Source organism: Ceratotherium simum, chromosome 3, assembly GCF_057802395.1.
Source record: "Ceratotherium simum simum isolate JZ-2026a chromosome 3, ASM5780239v1, whole genome shotgun sequence".
NCBI classification, from domain to species: Eukaryota; Metazoa; Chordata; class Mammalia; order Perissodactyla; family Rhinocerotidae; genus Ceratotherium; species Ceratotherium simum.
The window spans coordinates 87,689,834-87,713,756 of NC_141902.1; the positions used below are offsets into that span (position 1 = coordinate 87,689,834).

General features: G+C 48.5%; 1 protein-coding gene across 1 annotated transcript in view; it reads right to left on the reverse strand.

Moving 5' to 3' along the window:
- Positions 1 to 17,753: 17,753 nt before the first annotated feature.
- The window catches only part of ST8SIA2 (ST8 alpha-N-acetyl-neuraminide alpha-2,8-sialyltransferase 2), a 67,116-nt gene continuing 60,946 nt past the window's right edge, over positions 17,754 to 23,923 (reverse strand). Inside the window, exon 6 of the mRNA XM_004431913.3 lies at positions 17,754 to 22,379. Within this exon, the coding sequence (XP_004431970.1) occupies positions 22,094 to 22,379 (286 nt within the window). The 3' untranslated portion in view covers positions 17,754 to 22,093. The remainder of the gene's footprint in view (positions 22,380 to 23,923) is intronic.

The window sequence follows — 23,923 nt, forward strand, 5'->3', positions numbered from 1 at the left end:
AGGTGAAAAATGGGTCTAAAACCGTGGATTTTCAACAGTGATGCTTGGAACATTTAAATTCCTTAGAATCTTCAGGGTTTGTCCTTTGGAGGAGAAGGAAGCCATGAGCCTCCTACTCTCTCTTCAGATGGAGGGGTTCTGTTTGTCGATTTCATTTGGAGGGAAAAAGGTCTATGTTGCTGAAATAAGTTTGAAAACCATGTGGCTAAAACAGCAGAGAATGGGCCATAAAGCACAAAGCCTTTGCCCTATAGGGACAGATGGGCTTTGTGGGGCTTTTGGTGAACTGTGGCCTTGATCAAGAGTATCTTGATCTGAGTTTTGAGGAAGCCAGTCCCATCCAGGTGGGAATGATGCCATTGAGGTTGCATGCAGGCTTCTGCCCTGACTAAGTGGGACTGGGCTGTCCCACTGAGAGATGCAGCAGTTCAGGTGGGTGTTCATAGGGTCAGCAGTGCCACCTTTTCCTATTTAATCTCAGCATTGGCTTTGGGGCAGGAGGGCCAGTGTTCTTGGTCTGCCATTCACTAGGTCTGTGACCTTGGCAACTCTCTCTTTGAACTTCAGCCTCTTCTTCTGAAAACTGGGGAGGTCAGAGCCTACCTCATGAAGTTATTATAAGAATAGAATCAGATAATTCACATGTAATGTATAGCATGATGCCTGGCACAGAGCAGGGTCTCACTGCATTAGTCCCATCATCATCATCATCATCATCATCATCATCATCATCATCACGATTATCCAGGAGTCGATGGCCTGTAGTTCAGTGACTGAGCAGAGCTGGGGCTGCATGTGAGCCCTTTGGGACACTCCAGTGAAATGTGTGACATGGAGGCACAGTGCAATCACTCAAAGATGAAGTCCAAGTTCTCTCCCACTGCATTCAGGAAGGGCAAGGTCTCCTACTCGCTGGGTCTGCTGACAACAAGTTGTCCTTGGAGATTTACTGGAGGGGCATGAACAAGATGACTCCATTAGGCAGTTTTTAAAAGAGCGTCTTCTTGAATTCTCCATCTCAACCTTGTCTTGGGGAGTTGAAGTAGGATTGGCTGTGCCTAGTGTCGTGAACTTCATGAAATCTGGCCCATTATAGAAGCCAAAATGCTTAGTGGATTTCCTGGGGGGAAATAGCACAAAATAACAACAGAGAGTGGCTTGAAGGAAGGAAAAAAGGCATTTTGTTCCTTCAAGGAGAATGTCGAACACTCAGTCCAAACACCCCTGTAACTAATTCATTACTTTACACTGAGCAGACATATTTTAAATTAGGCAGAATACAAATGAGTCTTGTTTTGTGCCATTAATTTCAATGGTTTTACACAATATTTGAATCACTGGCTTTTCTTCTCCTTTGGAGGCAGACCAAATCAGGCTGAATCTACTTGCATTAAAAGCCATTCATGGGACCCAGCCAGCCCCATCTTGCAGATGGAACGCCATATGTTTTGGCTTACCCCCTCATGTGGAACAGTAACATGCAATCCAAGAATAGAATGCACTATTCCTCTACGTCTACATTTCCGGTCACCCCTAACCCACAAGCACTTTTCATTCTGGACAGAGGTAGGCAAGTTCATCTGGAAAAGATTCAGAAAGATGCTGAGAGTCTGGAGGGATGGTTTTGTTTTCTCTGGCCCCTCCTAGACTCAAGACCTCAAATGCAATCTGTTCCAAGAGTTTAGTGCATACATAGTACGGCACTTGGAAGTATTCCATTTTCACTTTTCCAGGAATATGTTAGGCCTTTTAACTTGAAAGCATAACATTTGACTTTTTGTTAAGGTCAGGAGTCTCCAGATAGAATGAGTTAAGTGAGAGGAAGATGGGCACAGATGTTAGTCCAGGGCCAATCTTCCTCTTCAAAAAGAGGAAGATTGGCGTCAGATGTTAGCTCAGGGCTCATCTTCCTCACAAAAAAAAAAAAAATCACAAAAAAAAAAAAAAAACAAAGAATGAGTTAAGTGAAAAGCATTTGAACTTAATTTGATGCTTCTTGGGGGGCTCTCAGGGTTGAAGAGCAGCAGCACTGTGCCTCAAGAGAGACTGGTAAATATGGCACCTGGATCCGATCTACAACTAGAATAAGCCTGGAGTGTTTGGGGGAGACTTGATGGGAGGGATGGACCAAAGGTAAGTAAATGGGAAGAGCTCTTTTTCCCATTTATCCAGGGTAGGGTGGTTGACAGAACACCAAACTGGGAGTCTGATCTTTGCTGTTGACTAGCTCTGTGACCTTGAGCAAGGGCTAGGACGAGGTTCTTCACTATAAAATAAGGGAATTAGGTAGAACTGGAGATAGCAAACAGAGCTCATCTCTCATGCCATCTTGCATTGGTTACCGTCTGAGGCTGGGCTTAGTGGGCAGCACAGTGAGATGAATTAGATGTTTGCCATGAGCCTGAGATCTGAGAGTGAGCGTGCTTACTATTTATTTGATTCAGACTCAAAGGTCTCCAAGGTCCCTTCCAGCAATAACATTTCGTAATTATGATTCAGTTTGTTCAATAATTGACCTTCAGAAGCCTGGGCACCATTTGGAAACCATTTACTGCCTAAAGAAGGCCACTTCAGCTTCCAAATCATTCTCTAACTCCAGGAGAGCCACTGTACAAACTCCTCTGTCCAGCTGCCCATTGCTGTGAAGTTTTATTCCTAGCTGGGGAACAGTTCTAGCAACAGACCATTTGATGTCATGGAAACACAGATACAGCTAATCTGAATTCTGATTTTAATGAGATTGTAAATCAGAAGGAAGGGGAAGACGATGGGATTTCATCTTGCTTCAGATTTCCAAGGTGTGGCCCACATCTTCTCGCAGTTCTTTAAGTTTCAGTCAGCCATAATCATGGCCCTTGAGTTACCAAATGTCTATTTTCTGGGTCCTTAGAAATTGAACCTTTAGAAATCTAGGCCTCTGACATTGCCTGCCCTGTGGGATGAGCTTTCAAGCAAGCTGCCTGAACCATAACAGCATATTAAAATGGGACCTCCAGCCTCTCTTTTAGCTGAGATGCTGAAGGCCAAGAACAAAACAAAAGCAGCCAGGCACCCTCACATTCCAAAGCTAGGTGCTAGACAAGTATGCAGGACTTGCAAAAAGAGTGCCCTAAAACCAGTGTCCTGACCCTTAGCCCATCACCTGTCTCAAGGGGATAAAACCATTGAAACTGGCCATTGAAAAGAGAGGACATTTTAGGGGACAGTTGTTGGTATGTGATGTGACCCTCTCCACACCCCAATCCACACACTGTAGGGGAGAGGAGGCAGAAGAAGTGAGAGAAGCCATCTGGAGGACCACCTGGAAAGCTATTCTTCCCTAGAACTAGGGGACACAGTGGACTGTGGCCTGACATATGTCTGAGTTAGAGAGTAAGGCACCAGAGCTGGGAAGACCAGGCTGCTGGGAGGCAATGTAGTGAATTTCCCATGAGTCAAATGGATGTGAGGAGGAGATTGTGCCTGGAGATTCCTTGAAAGAGACTTTGCCCAAGAGATGCAATCGGAAGGGTGAAGGACTTATGTCTGGTGATCCTTGAGAGCTCATATTTTAGTACTGTGCACCAAAATGGTGTTTGAAAATTGTGTGTGTGGCTTTGTGTTAGTTGAGAGAGAGATGACTTATGTTTTGAAACAAACAATCTCCGGTTCTCAGTGGCTTAACACAATGAAGGTTAATTTCTCACACAACATATGCAGTGAAAGTTGCTATAGAACTCTCCTCCACACTCAGGGAGCCAGGCTGCTGGAGGTTCCATCATTCTGTAGTTGTTTCATCTGGATCATGCAGTCTCTTTGGGCACCTCAGTCGGGGAATAGACAGCCAGATGGTTGTGTGCCGGTTCTTATGTGTTTTATTCTGGAAGTACTGTGCCACTTCTGCCTATAGCCAATTGGCCAGATCTAGTTGTAGTTAGTCCTTGCCTAACTGAAAGTGGGTTGAGAAGTGGGTTGTTGACCATTGCTGCCTTTGCCACAAGCCTTTTGACTATGGGCTTCAGTGTACAGTGATTCCGCTGGCCCCTGGCATCGGTATCTTTAACTCTTTTCTCTTGAGCTGGTCAGATTCCAAAAGAAGTCTCTCCTAATCTCTTACATAGAGGGTGAGTTATGGTAGTCAATGCTCTGGAAGGAAGAAGGCTGGAATGGGGGGCAGGGTATCTCAGCATTCAGTATGCATCAAGTTACTCAGTCCCTCTGTCCTGTCCCTGTGCCTGGTGTCCACAGTTCTTTGGTTTTACTCTCTCCAGGGTTGGGTGTGTGAGGAGACATCGTCCAATTTTCCAGAGAAGAGAGGAAATCAGAGGGTCTAATCACATTTTTAAAATCTTTTAACCAATTTTCTTGTTTTTCGCCTCATCTTCTTCCCCACATTCATGGGCACCTGGTGCCACCTTTCCTGCTGCCAGCTTGCAATGTAGCCAAGTCAGTTCTCATTCATCCATCTGCTTTTCATCCTCCAAATTTCCCTTGTTTTCTTTCCCATTCTTTATGTCCCAGTGGATTTCTACTCCTTTTTATTGTTTTAATGGGGTTTCTGAAGGAAGTAGAGGTAAATGGATGCTTTCAATCCCCATCTTTATGCAGAAGACTTGTTCTCACAATTTTTAGAAAATTCCCTTTCTTGTTGGATGACTATGCCTGGAATCTTGCATACATCTTATCATTTCAAATTGTTTTCATTGGAACTTGGGACAGCTCTGTCCCACTGCCTTTCAGGAAGCCAAAAAGGGCATTTTTACTCACTCTGTTTTCCTCCTTTTTAGCAAGGGTGATAAGTAGATTTCTTAGCTTTGGAGCATTTTCGTAGATGACAGACCATGGTTAATTCAAGGAAGCTTGGTAGCATAGGACCACTGAATGTGGAAAGGGAGTTTTCTTTCTCATCATCCAGAGCACAAATTCACCCACCTAGTATGCCCTCAATGCCTAAAACTGTTGTGCTGTGACTCTGGGACCATAAAGCTTCAGAGTGTGAAGGAGTAGCATATTGTGGTTTTATCGTGGACTTTTTCAACTTAGAAGAAGCATAGTGTCTCTTAATGTTTTAAGAGTTTATTTAATGGTTTCTTTAAAGCTTGATGAGAGTCCACTTTGTTCTCTTTATAGGGAGTTGTACAAGACCTGATTTCCAGAAATACATTGTAATTTATCTTTTTTTTTCCTTGGAGAATATGGCAGAATGAAGGGAGACTTCGAGGGGGTGGTTATGTGGGACACAGGGACAGTATGTGGAAGTCACAGCCTGGAATAGGCTCTCACAGGCTTTATTTTGTCTCCAGTAGAAATGGGCCATTGTTTGGGCTTTCCAAAGGGAGGACAAACAGATGCTTTGTGCTTGGAGTTTGGCTTCAGAACCCTAGTATAGTGTTTAGAAGATTATTGGGACTCAGTTAATCAACACTGCTTTTAAACCTACTCTGGTTAGATGAGAATCATCTTGGTCCTAGCCCCTGTATACAGATTTACATGTGAACATTTGACATTATGGTCGCCTGGTATAGAGCTAAGTCCCCTCTGGGTTAAACTATGGGGGCAGCTGCCTAGTGTCATGCACAGAAACCACAGTTTGAATTACAGAGCCAGAACAATCTCCTCCATGCCATCGAGGCTATTTACCAGCTTCCTGCCTCTAGCGCATGCAGGAGAAAAAGTTTGGTTTGAATCTAGACTGTCATTTAGTGTTTCCTTGGGAAACTTCATTTCAATTCCATAATGGAAGTCATATTGTTCCTAAAATTCTCTCTCGGGATCAGCAAGGACAACGCCTGAGTCAAAAGCAGGCAGGGCTCCTCTTTGTGCTCCCGCTCTTGAGAAAGGCTAGACCCCAACATTGTGCAAGCTGTTTTTAAATCGGCTGAGTTCAAAGTCACCATCTGGCATAGACAGAAGTGTAGCTAGTGTCTCCCTTTGGGAGTGGCTCAGGGATGAACTCTGTTGGCATCTAGTTTGTGTAGTGTGAGGTTATGAGCACCACCACTTCACTGTGCGTCTCTATGTCTTGAATTCACCTTGCTTCCTCTAACGTCTTCTCATCAGTCTTAATGATTGTCATGTCAACCTGTTACCTTAACTATTTTTGAAAAGGCACCATTTTGTAGAATGGGCTTCTCCTCAGTCTTCTACCCTCACCTCTAGATATGATTCAGGGTATATCCGCCTGTTAGTTTTTTTCCTCCTTTCTTTTTAACTGAGGAAGCAAATTGTGAGGCACCCCACTATTTACCATGCGGTATGTATTCTTGCCATTCATGTCTTCCTCTTGTAAGTGGTGGTGGGGGGGATCTGATTTAGGACCCCATCACACATCCTTTACACCCATGGACAGGGTAAGAATAAAGCCCTTGTTCAGGATAAGAAATTGAGTCCCCTCGAGATTATGGTAACTTTAGTGGGATCCTGACTGATGCCATCATCAGGTGATGAAACTCTACTCCTCATATCCAAGAAAGGTCTTATTCTCACCAGAGCAGAAGAAAAAGTACAGGGTCCTGCTAACCCAGCTGTGTGATTTATGGAGCTGCCACTGCCTTCCTTCTCAACTCCCCTTCTCTGTCCAGTTTGACTCCCATCAGAAAGTGGCAAGAGACTTCCATTGTCCTTGCAAAAGACCAGGGGAAGCTGACCTGCTCCTGAATGGCCTATGCAGTTCACAGTAATCCTGGGAAACTCTGTAGTATTTCCCAAAAGACTGGACTGGAGACTAGCAGACCTTCAGAGGCCATCACAGACCTTCTGAAGAGGCACCTAGGAAATTGCAGTGGAGGCTTGCTGGGACTCCTCCTCTGTGTACCAGCTTAATACCACGATGGCAGTTAATACCATCAAGTTGAAAGTGGACAATCTCCAGACAACTAGGGATCAGTTGAAGCTGGTAGAGGAGACATGGACAGCTAGCATCAGGACCATCTGGGGCAGAATACCACTGGAGAGAGGGAGACAAAGCTGCTGGGAAGTGCTATGAAATAAGGACACCCAAACTGGTTGCCCCTGGACTGGAAGAAATTTTTTCCTGGCAAGTTTCTGGAAATGCACTGCAGGAAGGACAATATAGGCTATAAAAGTTTATGCCCTAAGCATTGTATGAAGCAGGAGAGTGCTGTGGAAAGAGCATGGGCTCAGAAATGAGATCAAATATCACTCGTTGGTTGAATGCCCTTGGACCAATTACCTAATAAGTCTGAACTCGCTTTCCTCACGTGGAAGTTGTGGATAATATCTACATATAAAGCTGCTAATACAGTGCTTAGAGAATTGTGGACAGTCGATGTGTTGGATTTGGGAAACTAACATTCATCTCTACTCCTTTCTAAACTCTGTGCTGTATTTGTGGGTTGGAATTCTGGGAACTACATTTCCCAGCATGATTTTGATTTAGATTCCATCAACGGGAGGCGCTCAGGTACGATTTGGAAGTAGAAGAAAAACAGAAGTCACTATTGCTCCTGAAACTTGGTGGACAATCATGTGAGCTTCAGGAGACAGCAGACATGAGGTTTTGCCAACGGCTTCTGGGGCCTCCTCCTAAAGTTTACCCACTTTGGGGCAATGGGCGGCACAGATCACCAGTGGCAATTTCTGGCATCCCTGTACTTTCTCATTTCCTGAAAGTCAGTTGTTGCTTTTCCTGACTTTATCCTCTCAATTCATCCAATAGTGCTGTAAACCTCTAATTTCCTGCATTAAATCTCTTCCTGTTTGAAATACTTCGAGAGGTTTCTGTTTTCTTGGCTGAATCTTACTAACATATCTGAGTTTTAAAAATACAGAAAATTGGTGAGAATGAATGGTCTTATGTTTTCTTAGTAAGAAAGAGGAACATCTGCAAATCTGAAAGACAGACTTTGGGGCCTTCAATTGTAACAACTGGGGTTGATCTGAGAATTGGGAAAACTTGATTTAGGTTTATCCAGGACAGCTTGAAGAAGAAAGAATGGAAAGTCATAGGCATCTGGGTAAGAGGTGAGATTTCAAAATTATTTCTCTTTCCCTGCCACTGGACAAGGAATTCTTGACAGCAGAATGATCTCAAGAAGAATAAATTGAACAAAGAAAAATGTAACCCAAATGGAAAAATAATCTTCCTAATACTGATGCACATGAGACTGTAGGTGAAGAAGAGATGATTGAAATAAAGAGATTTACTCCATAATAGACAGAGGTGCACCCACATAGCCCCTGGTGAAAGGAAGACACCAATAATTGCAATGAAATGATATCTCTTTAATGTTCTATTGGACAAACCTCCTGACCTCTGTTAAATGAATATCATCTGTACCCTATTCAAATAGCCTTTTTGGAATTGGCTAAGTGATAAGATTTGTCTTCCTTTTATCTGAGGAGAAGCATGAAGCCCCCCTCCCCTGCAGCCCACAAGGCACTTCTTAGAGAGGATCTCAGGTTCTATCTTGGTATAACAGGAAGCCTGTAATTTTGATGCATCCAGCAATGGAGGTGTGGTTGTCAGTCTCCTTCTCCTTTTAAGTGTTCCCTTCACTACCTTCTTCCATGCAGGTTTTTGTTAAAAGACAAAGCCTTGTTTTAAACTCGGAGTCTGTTACCTTATTTTCCACAACAAAATCAATCCAGATAAGAGAGCCAATATGAAGAGAGACTTCATCAAGTAACAGGGATGTGTCTCTTCCACTGAGCAGTTCTTGGCTACCCACACCAGACTGGGGTTGAGAGAAGCAATTTCAATGTTATCTGCTGTCCAGATGGTTTCTCCTATCTGAGCTTCCGTTTTCCTCTCAGGCTTGAATGCAGTTCCCTCCTGTGCCTAATAGCTGACTGGCTTGGGTTGGAGTGTCTAGGGGGTGGGGTCCAGGAAATTCCTGTCTTTGCCCACCTGGGCTGCCCAAGGGAGGTTTCTTTGGAGAGATCTTGAGACAAGCCAGGGGTGAGTCACTCTGGATCGACTCAGTGTGCTGTGTCAGATGGAAGACAGCAGTAATGAGTGGACATGAGCTAGGGAGGACATGGCAGGTTGAGCCCATGAGGAGCAGGCAAATGAACACGCTACATCTAAAGACTGAAGATGGGACCTCTGTGGCTCAGGACTGGAGAGCGAGCAGACTCAGAGCCATCTCATCTTGGATGTAGTCAGAGGAGTCTGTGGTTGCTAGGTTGGGCATCTGTCATGTATAATCTGAATTCCCATGCCAAACTGCGGGTGATGAATTAGGGTGTCTGGCTTCCTCCAACTTCTTCTACCTTTGGGTAGATTTGATCAGACAATCGATTGTTTTGGAGGAAGCACATAAATTAGGATGGGTAATGAACATATTGATACTGTATTTGTTTAGAAACTATTTAGGGGGTTTGTAAAGGCATAATGTTGTCCTTATATATGTGTGGACATATTCTGTCTGTTCCACTGGTAGAATTAAAAGTGTCAATTAGGGCTGGCCCTGTGGCTTAGTGGTTAAGTGCGTGCGCTCTGCTACTGGCGGCCTGGGTTCGGATCCCGGGCGCGCACCGATGCACCGCTTCTCCGGCCATGCTGAGGCCGCGTCCCACATGCAGCAAATAGAAGGATGTGCAACTATGACATACAACTATCTACTGGGGCTTTGGGGAAAAAAAGGAGGAGGATTGGCAATAGATGTAAGCTCAGAGCCGGTCTTCCTCAGCAAAAAGAGGAGGATTAGCACGGATGTTAGCTCAGGGCTGATCTTCCTCACACACAAAAAAGTGTCAATTAAATCAAGAGAGCAGGTCCCGTACAGTAAGGACTGGGAGAAAGAGATGAGATTAGGAGGAGGGAGCCCCAGAGTACGGCCACAGTGAGGAGGTCCAAGAGCACAGCTGGCTGTTGACTAAGGGAGCAGAAGGTGCTGCCAAGAACACACTCAGCAACCCCCACCCCACCCCAGTTGGTTAGAAGGTCTCCTGTAAGAAAAAGTGCAGAGTCTTGCTCCGCCAGCTCAGTGATCTATGCAGCTGCCACTACTTTCATCCTTAGGTCTTCCTCTCTATCCCACTTGACTCCCATTGCTGAGCAGCAAGAGACTTCTTTCCTCCCCAGGAAAGATTAAGAGAAAGCAGATGTGTGCCTGAATGACCTGTGTAGTTAACAGCAGTCCTGGGAAACTCTGTAGCACTTCCTCAAGGACTGGACTGATGCCTGTATTGCAAGAAAAGCTCTAAACAAACTAAGGAAACTGTGATTAGAAGTGGAGCACTGAGGTCTTGCTAGCCACACCTCGGGGAAGACACAGTGGATAGAAGATGACGACATGAGGGACAGACTTGGACAGAAGGAAACAAACTGACACAGCAGGCCTTGGCACATACAGGGTGGGCACCTGCCTGTCCCGCCTCCCCTGGCATGGCAGAGACCATTATCCACAAATCAAGGGTCTCATGAATCCAGATGGCCTCACTGGGGGCAGCATTGTGACCCAGGAGGGAGGCTGGACAGGTGGTGGCGGGGCTTATTCCCTTGGTGACTTTTGTAAATTGGGAGCAGTGTAGCAGTCAGCTGCTTGAGCTATCCCCTGTCCCTTGCTGACCCTTGCTGACACTGAGGAGGGTAGAACCCTCCCAGAGTGGGTAGTCGAGAGAGTCAACATCCAACTATCAAAATCCCACTCACTCTTCAAGGCCCAGCTCATCTGTCATCTCCTCTGTGAAGCCTGCTCTGAATCCCCCCAGTTACTTGGATTGGCATTTCCCTTTTAATTCATTCCACCGTTGGTTGTGCATAATTGCTCCCCTTGTTAGACTTCAGCTCCCAGGGGCAGGGACTGGGTCTCCCACAGTGCCCGGAGCAGGGCTGGTTCATCGTAGGCTCTCAGTGTGGCTGTGACACTGAATGAGTGACCGGAGGCTGACACGCTTAGGCACACACGTGGAGCCCTCTCCTTGCCCTGTTCTTGTTGGTGAGATTTGTCGGACGGCTCATTGGTGTGGGTTGTATATGGTGCTCGTGGACCACACCTCACAGCCCAGAGCTGGGGGGTCACCAGGCTTTAGGGGTATGGGGGGTAGGAGCCAGAGTGTCCCAGCCTCCTTTGTCCTTGTGGTCCATGTGTCTGTAGAGGAAAGGGGACCTATCTTCACAGGCACGTGGCCTTAGTGTCTAGGGCTTGTTTCAAAGTTCTGCTTCCCTTCCATAGTAAAGGTCGCCAGAGAGAGAATGGACACATCGAAGAGGATGGAGCTGGCATGGGTGAGCTGGAGAACTAGCAGCAAAGGGAACACTCATTTACTGTAGGAATTCAAATGCCCCTCCTCTGTGAAGCACCCTCCCACCCCTCCCCAGTGTCCTCCTGCAAGCGGAGTTCCTTGCTCCTTTCCCTCTGCAGCAATCTGCTCACTCCTCTTACCTCAGCCCTTCCAGTGCTGTACCACGTCTCCGCCCTCTCTCCCCTACTCCCATCACTGCACTGTGAGCCCCTCAGGAGCAAGGACAGGGTCTTCATGTGTCATGACACCCGGTGGGAACTCCCTGATATTTCTTAAATGGGTGAAGAGATGAACGAATGAGTGAATGAATGAATGGGCTTCAATTGCTGTGAAGATTAGGGAGGCAGAGATTCACAGAAGGAGTTCTTGACCTGGGTTAGATTCCAGCTCCGCCACTTACCAGCCGTCTGACCAGCCACGGGTCCTGGCTCCCTCGTCCATAGAACGGGGTAAATAACACTGACGTTAGGGGCCTGCTGGAGGAGAGGGACACTGCTGCCTGATGCGGTGACTGTCACTTGATAGACACTCAACAAAGGGAAGGTATGAGGCTGCTTCACTCAGGTGCTGCAGGGACCCCAAGCCTCTGCTGGTATGCAATGGGGAGGGAATTTAGGGGTGCTGACAGTAAATTGGGGGTGCCAACTGGCATCCAAAACCCGTAGCTGTCTGCTACATTACTATGATCATAAGTGCAGCTCTCAGGTAGAGGGAGGCAGAGAAATGTACCTATTTTGTTCAGCTCTGGAGACTGAGGCCTGGGGAGCCTGTCTGTTGAGTAACCAGAGAGAAATGGCTTCAGGAAACTGAGAAGCATTCCTTCATTCATTCAACTGGCATTCATTCATCACTGGGCACCGACTGCATGCCAGGCCCTGCCCACTCACTTCTACAACAGCCAGGGAGGCGGGCTGAGCCGGGTGGCAACTGAGCAGAACTCACCACAAACTAGTCTTTGCACCCTTAGCCTGAGAGAGCGGCCCAGAGAAGGCGGCAGTGAGTTGCCAAGCATCGAATGCCTTCTGTGGGTGAGGGACTCAAGGCTCCTGATCAGACTGAATCACAAGAGCCTCTGAGCCAGGCAGGTTTTCTTTTCTCAGCTTACTGATGAGGAAACAGAGACGGGAAGTGAAGTGATCGGACCCTCACAGCTCGGTCAGGACGCGGGGGAGGAAAGGTTAGGGCCTGGGTCGTTTGAGGTTTCCCCAAGGCTGCAAAGGAGGGCTGGAGGCCACTTCTCAGCTGTAACCCAGCCTGGCGTGTTGGAGGACGGGTCCCGACTAGGACAGCTGGTGCCATCTTGCAGAGTTTGCAGGAAAGCACTGTGACTTTTCCTACCCTGGATCTGTTGCATCCTTGCTCTTTCTTCATTTGCTTCCGTCCTCTGCTTTGTTGGTTTCACTTCTCATTTCCAGGCTGGCCTCTGCCAGAGGGCGATTCCACATTTTTCTAGCAGCCTGTGGTTTGGCCGCCCCCCATCTCATCCCCAGACATTGGGCCAAGAGGCCCAGCATGTGCAGGGGAACGTCTAGTCCCAGCTTCCCTGCCAAGTTCAAAAGCCAGCAGCTGCATCCACAGGGCCTGAGGCTGTGCAGCCAGAGCCTGTCACTGTTGCTGCACTAATGAGCATTTCCACTCTGTGGGCCTGGGGGTGACAGCTGGGGTGGGGAGGGGCTGGTGTCTGAGACTGGTGTGGGAACAGCATCCGTGGGAACCGGCTGGATCGCTCACCACCAAGGCTAACGCGGCCCCCAGGGCACCGAGGTATCTGATCACGGTGAAGCTTAGGGGCTTCCTGCACCACTTTGCAACCCGAGGACTTGGGTTCAAATCCCAGCTCAAACACTTCCTAGCTTTTTGAACTTGGGCAGGTTAATCAACCTCTTTGCCTCTATTTCCTCATCTGTGAAGTGGGGAAAACAATAGCATCCACCTCAAAGTGGATGGCCGTCAGGATTAAATGAACTAGTCCTTGTAAAGCATTTAGTTAGTGCTCGGTAAACGTTACCTGCTCTTTTCTGGTCCTCTGCCACTCCCTCCATTCCCCACCTCCCTCCTGCCCTTCACTTGCGCCTCACACCTACTACTCAAGGCATTCGTTTCCCATTACCAGCCCGCACTGACTGTCCTAAGATGCTTCCCCTTCTTGTGCCTCTCGACGCTTCCACGATTGAGTTTGCAATCTGTACTCACATGAGCTACACAGAACATGTGCTCTGGGTCAAGGATAGAAAACAAGAAAGAGCAAAGCCAGCCATTGCTCCAGGCTGGGCTACCACGGAAGCACCAATAAGATGAGGCTCCGGTGTCCTGCTTGGTGGACCAAATAGCCCTCCTGATCCTGGGTTTCTTGCCTGGAGGGTGAAATATTTGACAACTCAGAGGCACCCTGACCAACCAGAATGGACCCCGGCCACAGTGCTGGAGTACGGGGCATTTGGGGAGCGGAGGGTGGCAGTTCCTGACCAACTGGCAAGGAAGTACTTTAACAATTGACATTGCTGCACAGACATGTCTGGGTCTATAGCAGCTCTGCCGATGGGAAGAGCCAGTGCAGAGCAGCAGCCTGTGAGGAGGCTGGGTGGAGCGAAGGCGAGTCCTGTTCTCCTCTCTCCATGCTCACATGACAGAGGGTGGAGAGAATTAAGTGGCCTTGAGGGGCTAGAAGTGTGGGCTGGTGCTAACCGTGTTGGCTTTGGCATCAAACCATTCACTCATAGAGCCTTGGCATCTTGAACGAGTTTTTAACCGCTGAGAACCTTGGTTACCTAATCTGTGAAATGGGTGCAATAAAACCTGCAGGGCTGTTGTAAGGGTAAGAGGTCTAGGAAGCCCCTTGCACAGGGCCCAGGATGCAGAGACTGGCAGAGAAAATGCGAGCTATCCCTGCTTCTCTCGAGGGGCACTGGTGTTCTTTCCACTAGATGGCACTCCCTCCCACTCTGGGGGTAAAGTCTTCCCTTGAAGCACTCGCACGTCCATACAGCCCAGGCTCGTTCTTTCATTCGTGCGACAGGAGTTTATTAAATGCCCACTCTGTGCCAGGCACGGTCCCAGCGGCTGGGGAAGCCTCAGTGAACACGCCGGCAGGGTCCCCGTCCTCACCGAGCTTACGTTTTGGAAGGGGAGGCAGGCAATATGGCGGTCAGGCCTCTCCTGCTGCAAGCGCACAGCAGTCCTTGTCCTGGAGGTGACAGATGCAACAGGAGGAACAACAAAACCCACCAGACAAAATAGATCCAAGCTTGAAATCAACGAAGGAAACCCTCAGAAGCCATAAATAAAAGAACGACCTCCAACCAGAAGCCTGAGCCGGGCTGCCACGGAAGAGGTGCAGGTGTTCAAAAACGGGGCCCAGGTCAGGGTTCCCAGCTGGGGCTGCACCTCAGCGCCACCTGGAGGGCTTCTAGAGATGCGCAGGCCACACCCCAGACCAATCGCATCCGAGTCCGTGGGGCGGCGCCCAGGCACCAGTGGATTTTAAAGATCCACCAGTGAGTTCAGTGTGCAGCTGAGCTGGCCAGCGTCTTTGGTGTGTGGCTGGGGTTCTAATGCCTACTTGGGTCGGAGATGAGCTTCCCGTACAGGGCCGGAGTCATGAAGTTCTCTGGGGTTCTAATGCCTACTTGGGGCGGGGATGAGCTTCCCATGCAGGGTCGGAGTCATGAAGTCATGAAGTCATGAAAGGGGACCGGAGAAACTCCACCCCGAGCTAGACTAAAGGGGTAAAACACTGGCCGTCTACCTGGGGCTTCAGTGGACAAAGTGTCACCCGTGAGAATTCAAAGCTGGTCTGTGCCTCCTGAGAGTGCCAGGAAAGTGGTCACATTGCCAGCCTGTTGTCAGCGCCCAGAGCAGAGACATTAACAATAACCTTGGAGGGTGGCCCCTTCCACTGCCCAGGGCACAGGACACCACTATGGAAAACAGGCCCCCACTGAACATTCTAGAAGGGCGGGCAGACAGTAAACAAGGGAGCAAATATGTCAGTGTTTCTCAATTCTGGCTGTGCTCTAGAAGGAGCTGTTAACAGTTTCCAGAGCTATTGATTAAACTTATCCAGAGTGTGGCCTGGGCATTGGGATCTTTATGAAGTTTCTTAGGGTTGAGAACTAAAAAATAAATGAGGTAATTCAGAGAGTTTATATAAAAAGACCACCTAGCAGGATAATGTGATATGTACTAGAGAGTAATTAGCTGAGGGAGACCAGGGACGGACTCCCCAGGGGGTGACATTCAATTTGAGACTTGAAAGATGAGGAGGAGGCAGCTTGCAAGGAGCTGGGGAAGAGCTTTCCAGGCAGAGAGGACAGCAAGTGCAAAGGCCCTGAGACTGGAATGAGTCTGAAAAGTTCTAGGAGAGGCAAAAAGGCCTGCGTGGCTAGAATGTAGTGATCCAGAGAGGAGGAGGTTTTAAGACCTTGTAAGCCACGGTAAGATGCTTGGAATTTTCTTCCAAGGGTGAAGGAAAGCCACTGACAGGTTTAAGCAGGGCAATTCCATGAGCAGAATCTGGAAACCTCACAGCTGCACGCGTTGCATTTGCTCTACAGCCCTGAACCTCTCCCCTTCTCTCTACCCAGCTTCTCTCTCCACCCCATCTGTTACTGGCATTTTCACAGTAACTCCATGAGGGAGGTAGCCTACTTAGGTGTCTTCTCCACTTTACAAATGAGGAAGTGGCCTCGTCCATGTCTCCTGAGCATTTGAGTGGCAGACTTCTGGATCATCTGTTACCAGTGTCAGAGCTCTTGCCCAGAGATGCTTGTGAGCATGAGAAGCAGCCACAGTTGTGATTTCAGCAAGTTACACTCTTGCCAGCCTTGGCCTTTGGAATGGGAAAGCACAATCTTGCCTTTCCTTGAGCAAAACAGCTCACCCCAGAGTAGTCTTCTTTGCAACATTTGGCTTCCATGAAGTGGTAATTATTCTGGTGAGCCAGTCATCCCTTCACAGACTCTGTCAAGCATCTCCACTGTGACAACCTCATTTTAGAAAATGAAGATGCTTTGAACTAAATGGAAGGGGTGTTTTGCAGAGCCAACCCCGACTTGACTCACCTCAGTGTTTGGCACTGGAGTCTGCATTCCTCCTCATCGGCTGGGCCTGCCGTGCTAGGGACCACGTGGCCCAGGGCAGTGTCCCCACTGCTTGGCTGTCAGTTCCTCATTTTCTATTAATTCCCCAAGGGCTGGCTGCTCAGAGCTGGCACTGTGTCAGTTTCAGAGAAGCCTCTTTAATATTTGAACATGTTGTCATGGCTGGAGCATTTGGGGTCTTTCTTGGCACAGTTTTTGGAACCTATTGGGAGCCCCATTTCCACCTCAGGTTCTAGGGGGAGGTGGGATGGCTGAGGAAGTGGTGAGGAAGACTGAGAAAGGCCACAAGGGACCTTGAGTGTCCTTGTTGGGTGGTTCTATTGGGCTTTAGCTACAGACAACTGGGGTGATTCTAGACAAACTGGGTGATCTGGAGCTGGATGGCTCAATGCATTGTGTGTGGAAACTGGCCCCACCACGTGTATTACTAGGGATGGAAATGAAACTCCTACCCTCATCATGAAGCCCAAAGGTGACAAAAACACTGCTTCTAGACAGTAACCATGGAAACCTCCCATTGTGGTGGATGGGCCATCACCAGAATAGAGCCCCTTGTTTTTTTGCTTCCCTGAGGGATGGCATAGAGTACTCCCCATCCTCCTCCCTTCCTGCCATCTCGCCGCATTGCCCCAGGTCAGGGCTCAGGTATCCAGGAGCTGCTGGCAGTTATCTCTCTGGGCTCACCCTGCTCTTGGTGGATACCAAGGGGAAGAGCCCTGGAGAGGGAAGGCAAAAGGGTGGGGATGAAGACAGGAAGAGAGGATGACATCCAGCAATGCTGGTGAGAGACAGGAGGGCTGGGGCAGGCTGCCGGTGTCATTGGGGATGCTATTAAGGGCATTCATGAGGCAGCACACACGTCTGGAGTCCCATCTGACTGGCATCAACAAACGTCCCTGTTCCATACATTCTGGAAGGGGAACCTTAATTAGGCATGAAGAGATTTATCAAACAGCAGCCCCTTGGAGCTGTTGGTCTCTTTGCCATCTGGACAGATGGTTTCCTACCCTGCAACAACAGCGGCGGGAATGATTTATGAGGTCCCGCAGCTCCACACCCTGGGCCTGGCAAAACCTGAATGGCTTTTGTCCTTCCCAAAAAGGAGTGCAATTTTGCCTGTGTTGATGGGCACATGAGCTGGGGTTCATGCTGAGGTTCGCCTGATTCTGTGAAGGCGATGCCCAGATCGTGGCAGCCAGGACGCTGCTCAGGGTCAGTTTTCAGTTAACAGTGAGCCAACCACAAGGATTAACAGAAAAAGCCCTGGAGTGGGGATGAGAAGACGTGCGTGCAAATTCTGCCAAAGAGCTCTGTGGCTTCATGTGGTTTTTTGCCTCAATTTTTTGACCTATACAATGGGGATAATGATTTCTGCATCTGCCCAACTCACATGATTTTTTTGGAGGTTCTTGTGACATTGTGGATGCAAACTGTCTTCATTAATTATACAGCCCATAACAGGCATTAAGGATTTAATCCAACAAACATTTATTGAGCAACTGCTGTGTGCTATGCACCACCCCTGGTGCTGTGATGGACACAGATGAATAAAACACAGTCCCTGCCCTTGGTGAGCTTACAGTCTAAAAACAGTCATAGGACAAGTGCACAATAACTATAATACAAGGCAGAACATGGTTAGCGCCATGAGAAAGGGACAAATAAAGTGCTATGGTGGTTCAGCGGAGGGAGAGATCCTAGTGGTTGGTAGATCAGAAAGGGCATCATGAAAGATATGGTTTCTGCAGGGCCTTAAAGGAAGTAGAAGAGAGTGTTCCAGGAGATGAGAAGAGCAAGACCAAAGGCACAGAGACAGGAAAACCGGTCACCCCTTCCTTCCAGGAATGACACTAGTCTAGGTGGACCAGTGCAGGAGATAAAGGAAGAATGGGGCCTTATTGGGTGGTCTGTAATGTCAGAATGAAGACTTGTATATCATTTTGTGGGTCAGGGGAATTTTTAAACGTTTGTGGATGCTGGAGATAAAAATTGCTCTGTACGTTGAGGATGGTCTGGAGAATGAGCAAGCGTGCCCTGAGGAAACCTGGGAGAGGAGACTGTGCTGAAATTGCCCATGCCACAAGAAGGCAAGGGCAGTGCCAGCAGGAATACATGGAGGAGTCCCAGAATTGGGTGGTTGAGAGGATCACGGGTCTTCTAACAGACAAAGGAGGGATCGTGGAGGAAGGGGAGGCAGAGATGATAAACTTGGCTTCACATGTGTTGAATCTGTGACACTGCCAGAGCACGTGGGGCGAACATCCAACGAGCAGTGTGCAGTCTGAGCCTGGAACTCGGGAGACAGGCTGGACTGCAGGAAGTGTAGAGGGTGGACCCCCAGCAAGGTGTGAGGTTGCTGAAGGAGAATGTAGAGATGTAACGAAAGGGGGCTGAGGAGAGGACGCCAATGAGGGGAATGTCTATGTTGTGGGGCAGGAGGAGAGGGGGTCAGATCTACCTTGGCTCCTTTTTAGATAAGGTAAGAGTGTCAATAAATAAATCATAAATAAATAAATAAATAAATAAACAAACATATAAATAAATGACAAATAGGCATTGGGAAGAGAGGAGAAAGACCACGAGAACATGGCATCCTGGGCACCAAGGGGACAGGTAGTGTCCAGGAGGGGTCACTGTAGGGCCAGGCGATGCAGAGAGCTCAGTGATGAGAAGGGGACCTTGGACGTGGCCGCAGAGAGGACCCCAAGTTGCTGGTCCCGGGAGCACGGAGTCTGAGTGGGGGTCAGGAGGAAAGGCAGAGCAAGCCCCGAGCCCCCCTCCCAGGTCTGGGTGAAGGAAAGGTGAGGGAAGAGGCCGCAGGAGTCAGGATGGTGGAGTGAGTGTGTGGATAGAGAGGAGAGAGGCGGCAGAGTGGCTGAGGGGGTAAGAGAAAATGTCACTGGCAAGAGGATGGACGTTGCTTCCTCAGAAATGGGAGGAAGAAGGGGAGAGAGGAGGGAAGAGATCAAGAGGTTTTGAGCAGAGGACTCATTTCAGAAGCTCCGCCTCTTCAGCAAAGGAGGAAGTTGATGGTGGGGGTCATTTGCGGCTTAAGGCGAATGGAGAACATCTGAGGGGCTTTGGGGTGGGTGATGACGGGGTGATTGGGGACTGGCTGATGGTTAACTGGTGACTGAAAGGGTGGCCTGGCTGAGACTGACTGACCCCCTGCTCCTGGGATGCCTGTGACAACTGTAATTACAAGGCAGCTGATCAGGGTACCAGGTACTGGCCAGGACTCCTCAGGGCCGCCCCGGGCTAGCTGGCCTATGCCAGAGGCTGCAGTGGAACCTTACTCAAACTGAGGTCTAAATAGGAGGGAAGGACAGGCTGCCTCCTGACTGCGCGTGCCCAGATGGAGAAGGACGAAGCGTGAGCGAAGCCAAGGCCGCTGGAGCTCCCGCCATCACACAGCCAAAGCATTCTGGCAGCACAGCACCCACGAGTTGGGGGATGATGACGTGTGGATTGTCCTGGATCTCCAGCATTTCTCCGGAGGGAACTCGAAGGCAGGTTGTAAGGGGTCCTTCCACTTCAACTCCCATCAGTTTCAGTTCAAGGAACCAAGATGGGACAGAAAGAAAACCATGTTTTCCAAAGAGCTCTGGCCCTTAAACTCCCCAGGGAGGGGTGCTGGCAGGTAGACAGAGGGCAGGGCCAACTGCAGGACCTGACCTCAGGGCTCCCCTCAGGACACACCACTGGAATGTTCTGGAATCCAAGGCCTTGGCTAATCCACCGAGGCCCTTCTGGCAATTCTGCCTGTTACCCAGAGCACTGCAAGCTTCAGAAATTAAACATCTTCTAGGGCCTTTGAGATCCTCAAGATGAAAGGCTCTGGAGAACTGTAAAATATGATACTAATTATTTCCACTTCTGTGAGGAGTCCAAACCACTCAGTTCCCACAGAGGCTGTTAGGGCTGTTGCTTTTTTAAATATTCATTTTATAATGCAAGTCTCAAATCTCAAACTTCAAGCATCCACAAAAAGAACAACAAGGAAAGAAACACGGAGCTGTATAATCTGGTTTGGAGCTGGAGCTTCCGGGTACGGGGTTAATGGTTCTGAAGATCCTTCCACCACCTCCCTTTGCTTCCCATCAGCCATTAATTTAGAGCAAATGTCCCGTTCTGAATTGCCGTTGATTAATTATGTCCAGTCTCATATGCTTGGGAGCAGATCTTGATTACTTTTCTTAACTCCCTTCACCTTCAAGATAATGTTTTTTTACTTAACTTTCAAATATGTTTTAAAACACTGTTATTTATCGGGTGAGGGAATGCATCTAACAAATCAAGCTGGCTAATGCTTGTCTATATGTGACCTGTGATTACAGCCCCTAAGTTATTGGCACTGAGCCCAGATTGCCCCAGGGAGGTTATGTCCAGTATTTGGATACCGCATTTGGCTTTGGGTTAAAAAGAAAAAGCCGTAACTATTAATCTTAATAGGGAAAAAAAAAGATTTTGCAAAATTCTAAAATCCTTGCCTCCGTGGGGAGAGGGAGGGAGGAGTGGACACCGGAACCTCTCCCTGCAGAGCTGAAAATCTCAATATTGGAGCTCAGTGCCAGCTAGTGTGACCATTAGGATAGAAAAATGACAAGAAAGTGACATTGACACAGCAGTCTGGCTGCAGAGGCCCCGTGGAGTGCACAATGCAGAAAGCAAACAGAGTTGTTGCAGAGAAACGGAGCTAGATGCTTAACATTCTTTCAAGTCTCACACTCTGGGGCTCTGGAGGTACCCAGAAAGGCAATCATATATATTTTAAAAAGGATGACATTTATCTTTGCAGTGCCCTTTCAAGCTTTTGCTGTGGTTTCCCTGGTGGCAGAAGTGGACAGTACAGTCCCTCATGTGACATTCTAACAAGGCAGGAAGGAGGCTAACCCTGAAGATGAAATCTCAGGGTCCCTTCTTCCTTAGCAGACTCAAGTTGCTTTAAAGAACGCCCACCGCCAACCACCACACTTTGGGCACTCTTCTGCCTTATTCTGGGGTGGAGCGCCAACCCTTAGCAGGAGGTCGCGATGTTTCAAAAACACGATTGGAACACCCCAGCTCTTTAGTGTCATCTGTCTGCTCCATCCCAGGTTCTTGGTGGTTCTTGCTAAGCTAGAAGATGAACTATCCATCTTGCCTTCTCCAGCCTTCTCTCCATAGCTGTGGAGGCCCAGCTGGGGCAAGTGGGTCAACTGTGATTCATCCCTTGGGCAGTTAAAGTTCGTGGAACAAGGTCCTCAGCTGCGATGTGGTCTCTGCTTCTCGTGTACCTGTGCTCCTTTGCTGGGCTGAATGCTCCAACCTCCCTCTCCTCCGTGAACAGCACCGTTTTAGAGTTGGGTTAGCTTGTCCCTTCTGGGTCTTGGCTCACCCAGAATCCACATTTCTCAGAGGCTCGGGGCAGCTGCCAACAGGTGGCTCTCCATTCATCCATGAGCCCAAAGATCCCTCCAACCCAGGAGCCAGTTTGTCATCCAAAGTCACAAGACTGGCTTCTGTTCATGTCTAGTCCTTCTGCCCCCAAAGATGGACTGAGTTTCAATCCAGTTCGAGTGGGTTCTCCACACCTTCTTCCTGTGGCTTATCTGCCTAATGCTAGATGAACACCACACAGTTATAAATACTCAGGTCAATATATATATGCAGGTATAGATATATATATTCTGGTCACTGTTTTACACTTGAACAAAGAAAACCACTAGCCTGCTTGTTCTATAGTTTGTGCCACCCCGACTCCCATCCGCCTGTGGTGTAGCTGGCAGGAAATGTGAGCCACTGAGTCCCACGGGCCGCCCACCTTACGTGGCCCCATCACACTGGCCCACAGTCAGTTTCAAAGCCCCCTGCTCATGCAGGCTTTTGAGGGCCTTGAACTCCAAGGGCATGGTGTGGGGGCTGGCCTGGGAGGTGTAGCCATACTTGAGGCTGTCATAATAGTGGTACTTGACGGGGTTCTGGTTCTGATCCAACGGGAAGGGCCAGAAGCCATAGAGGTAGATCTGGTTGCAGAAACGTGTGGCTAGGGTATACATCAAGAGGCCAGTCGTGGGTCTTTTGATGTGGACTTTGTTGGTCAGCCAGTAACTGAAAAAAAAAGTGAAGAAACAAACAAAAAAGAAACATGAGTTTGTGAATTATCCTTTCCAGGAAGAGGAAAATTTCTGGAAATTCTCTTGCCCCACAGCCTGCCTCCTCCCACTCCAGGAACCGTAGAGACCAACTGAGCAACTGATTCCCAGGGCCCTTCACGGAGGACTGGCGACCACCATTTATTAAGCAACGGAATGGCTCCTTATGCTGTGTGCTTTCACATACATGATTTTATGGAAACAAAATAGGTACAGATGCAGACATAGGCCCAGAGATGAAAGTGGCTTGGCCAAGGTCACCTAGGTAGAAAGGGCAGGACCTCGACTTGAGCTCAGGCCTGTTGAAATCTAAAGCTGGGGCTGGCAAACTTTTTCTGTAAAGTGCCAGATGGTAAATATCGTTTGCTTTGTGGCCAAATGGTTTCTGCTGTTGTAGCATAAAAGAGTCACAGACAACATCCATGCGTGTGCCAGGCTTGGCGCTCAGGCTATAGTCTGCCGCCCCTCTCTCCCCCTCCGATAAAGGGTCGACTCTTGCACGATGCCCACTGCCTTCCCTTTGCAGAGGGGTGCTTCCCTTTGCGTCTGTACCCCAACTCCAGCAGGGACTGACTTCCTTACCTCTTGAGCATCAATGAATTTCCTTCCCATCCCTGCCCACAGGACCCCCACCCTCTGATGCAGGTTGCTCATCTCTGACCACATGGGGCTTCCCTGAAGAGCTGAGGGGGCACCAGACAGTGGTCTGCCCTGCGAGGCTGGGTTCTGCCACATTCTGTCTTCTCAAGGCCTGTCACTGTGTTTGGCGTATCCACCTCTGAAATGGGAGTCCCTCTTCCTGCCTCAAGGAATCTGAAGGGATAATGAGAGGAGACACAGAGAAGTGGAAAGAGCGTGGCATTAGGCTAAGGGGTCCCTGTGCTGAGTGAGGCGCTGCGCTACCTCTGTACATGGGGGGACTTAGTTTTTCACATTGATGCAATGATGGGCCACAGACCAGGGGACCTCCAAGATATCCTCCACATTCCAACACGATCTAGAAGTTTCTCCAGAAGTGAGAAAACATCCATTCTATTTGCTATCATTCCTGCTTTCCATTGTGGTTCTTATCCTGCTTGGATTTAGAGCTCACTGGGATGTGTGGTCCAACCTCTTTGTTTCTAGCAACAGCTTCTACTTACCCTATGCTGAATCCCTTTAAATGCAATGCATATGCTTTGTGGAAAGATGTAATTCCTTATCACAACTCCTTACTACTGTGTGTCTACACCAGACACTGTCCACATTTTTCTGTTCTCAAACCCTATGGGCTTCCATCCCATGTGCTCCCATTTGCCACTGTGAAAGACATCCACTCTCCACCTGAAGCGCAGGCCAGCACAGTTCCTGATGACCCCCTAGCACAGCGATGTGTGTGACTTTATAGTCAAACACATCAATTAAGTTCATGCCAGAAGTAAAAGTACGCCAGACAGAACATGTACGTATATTGCCGAAAGCTTAAACTGTTTCACATTATTCACACTGCTTTTAGCTCAA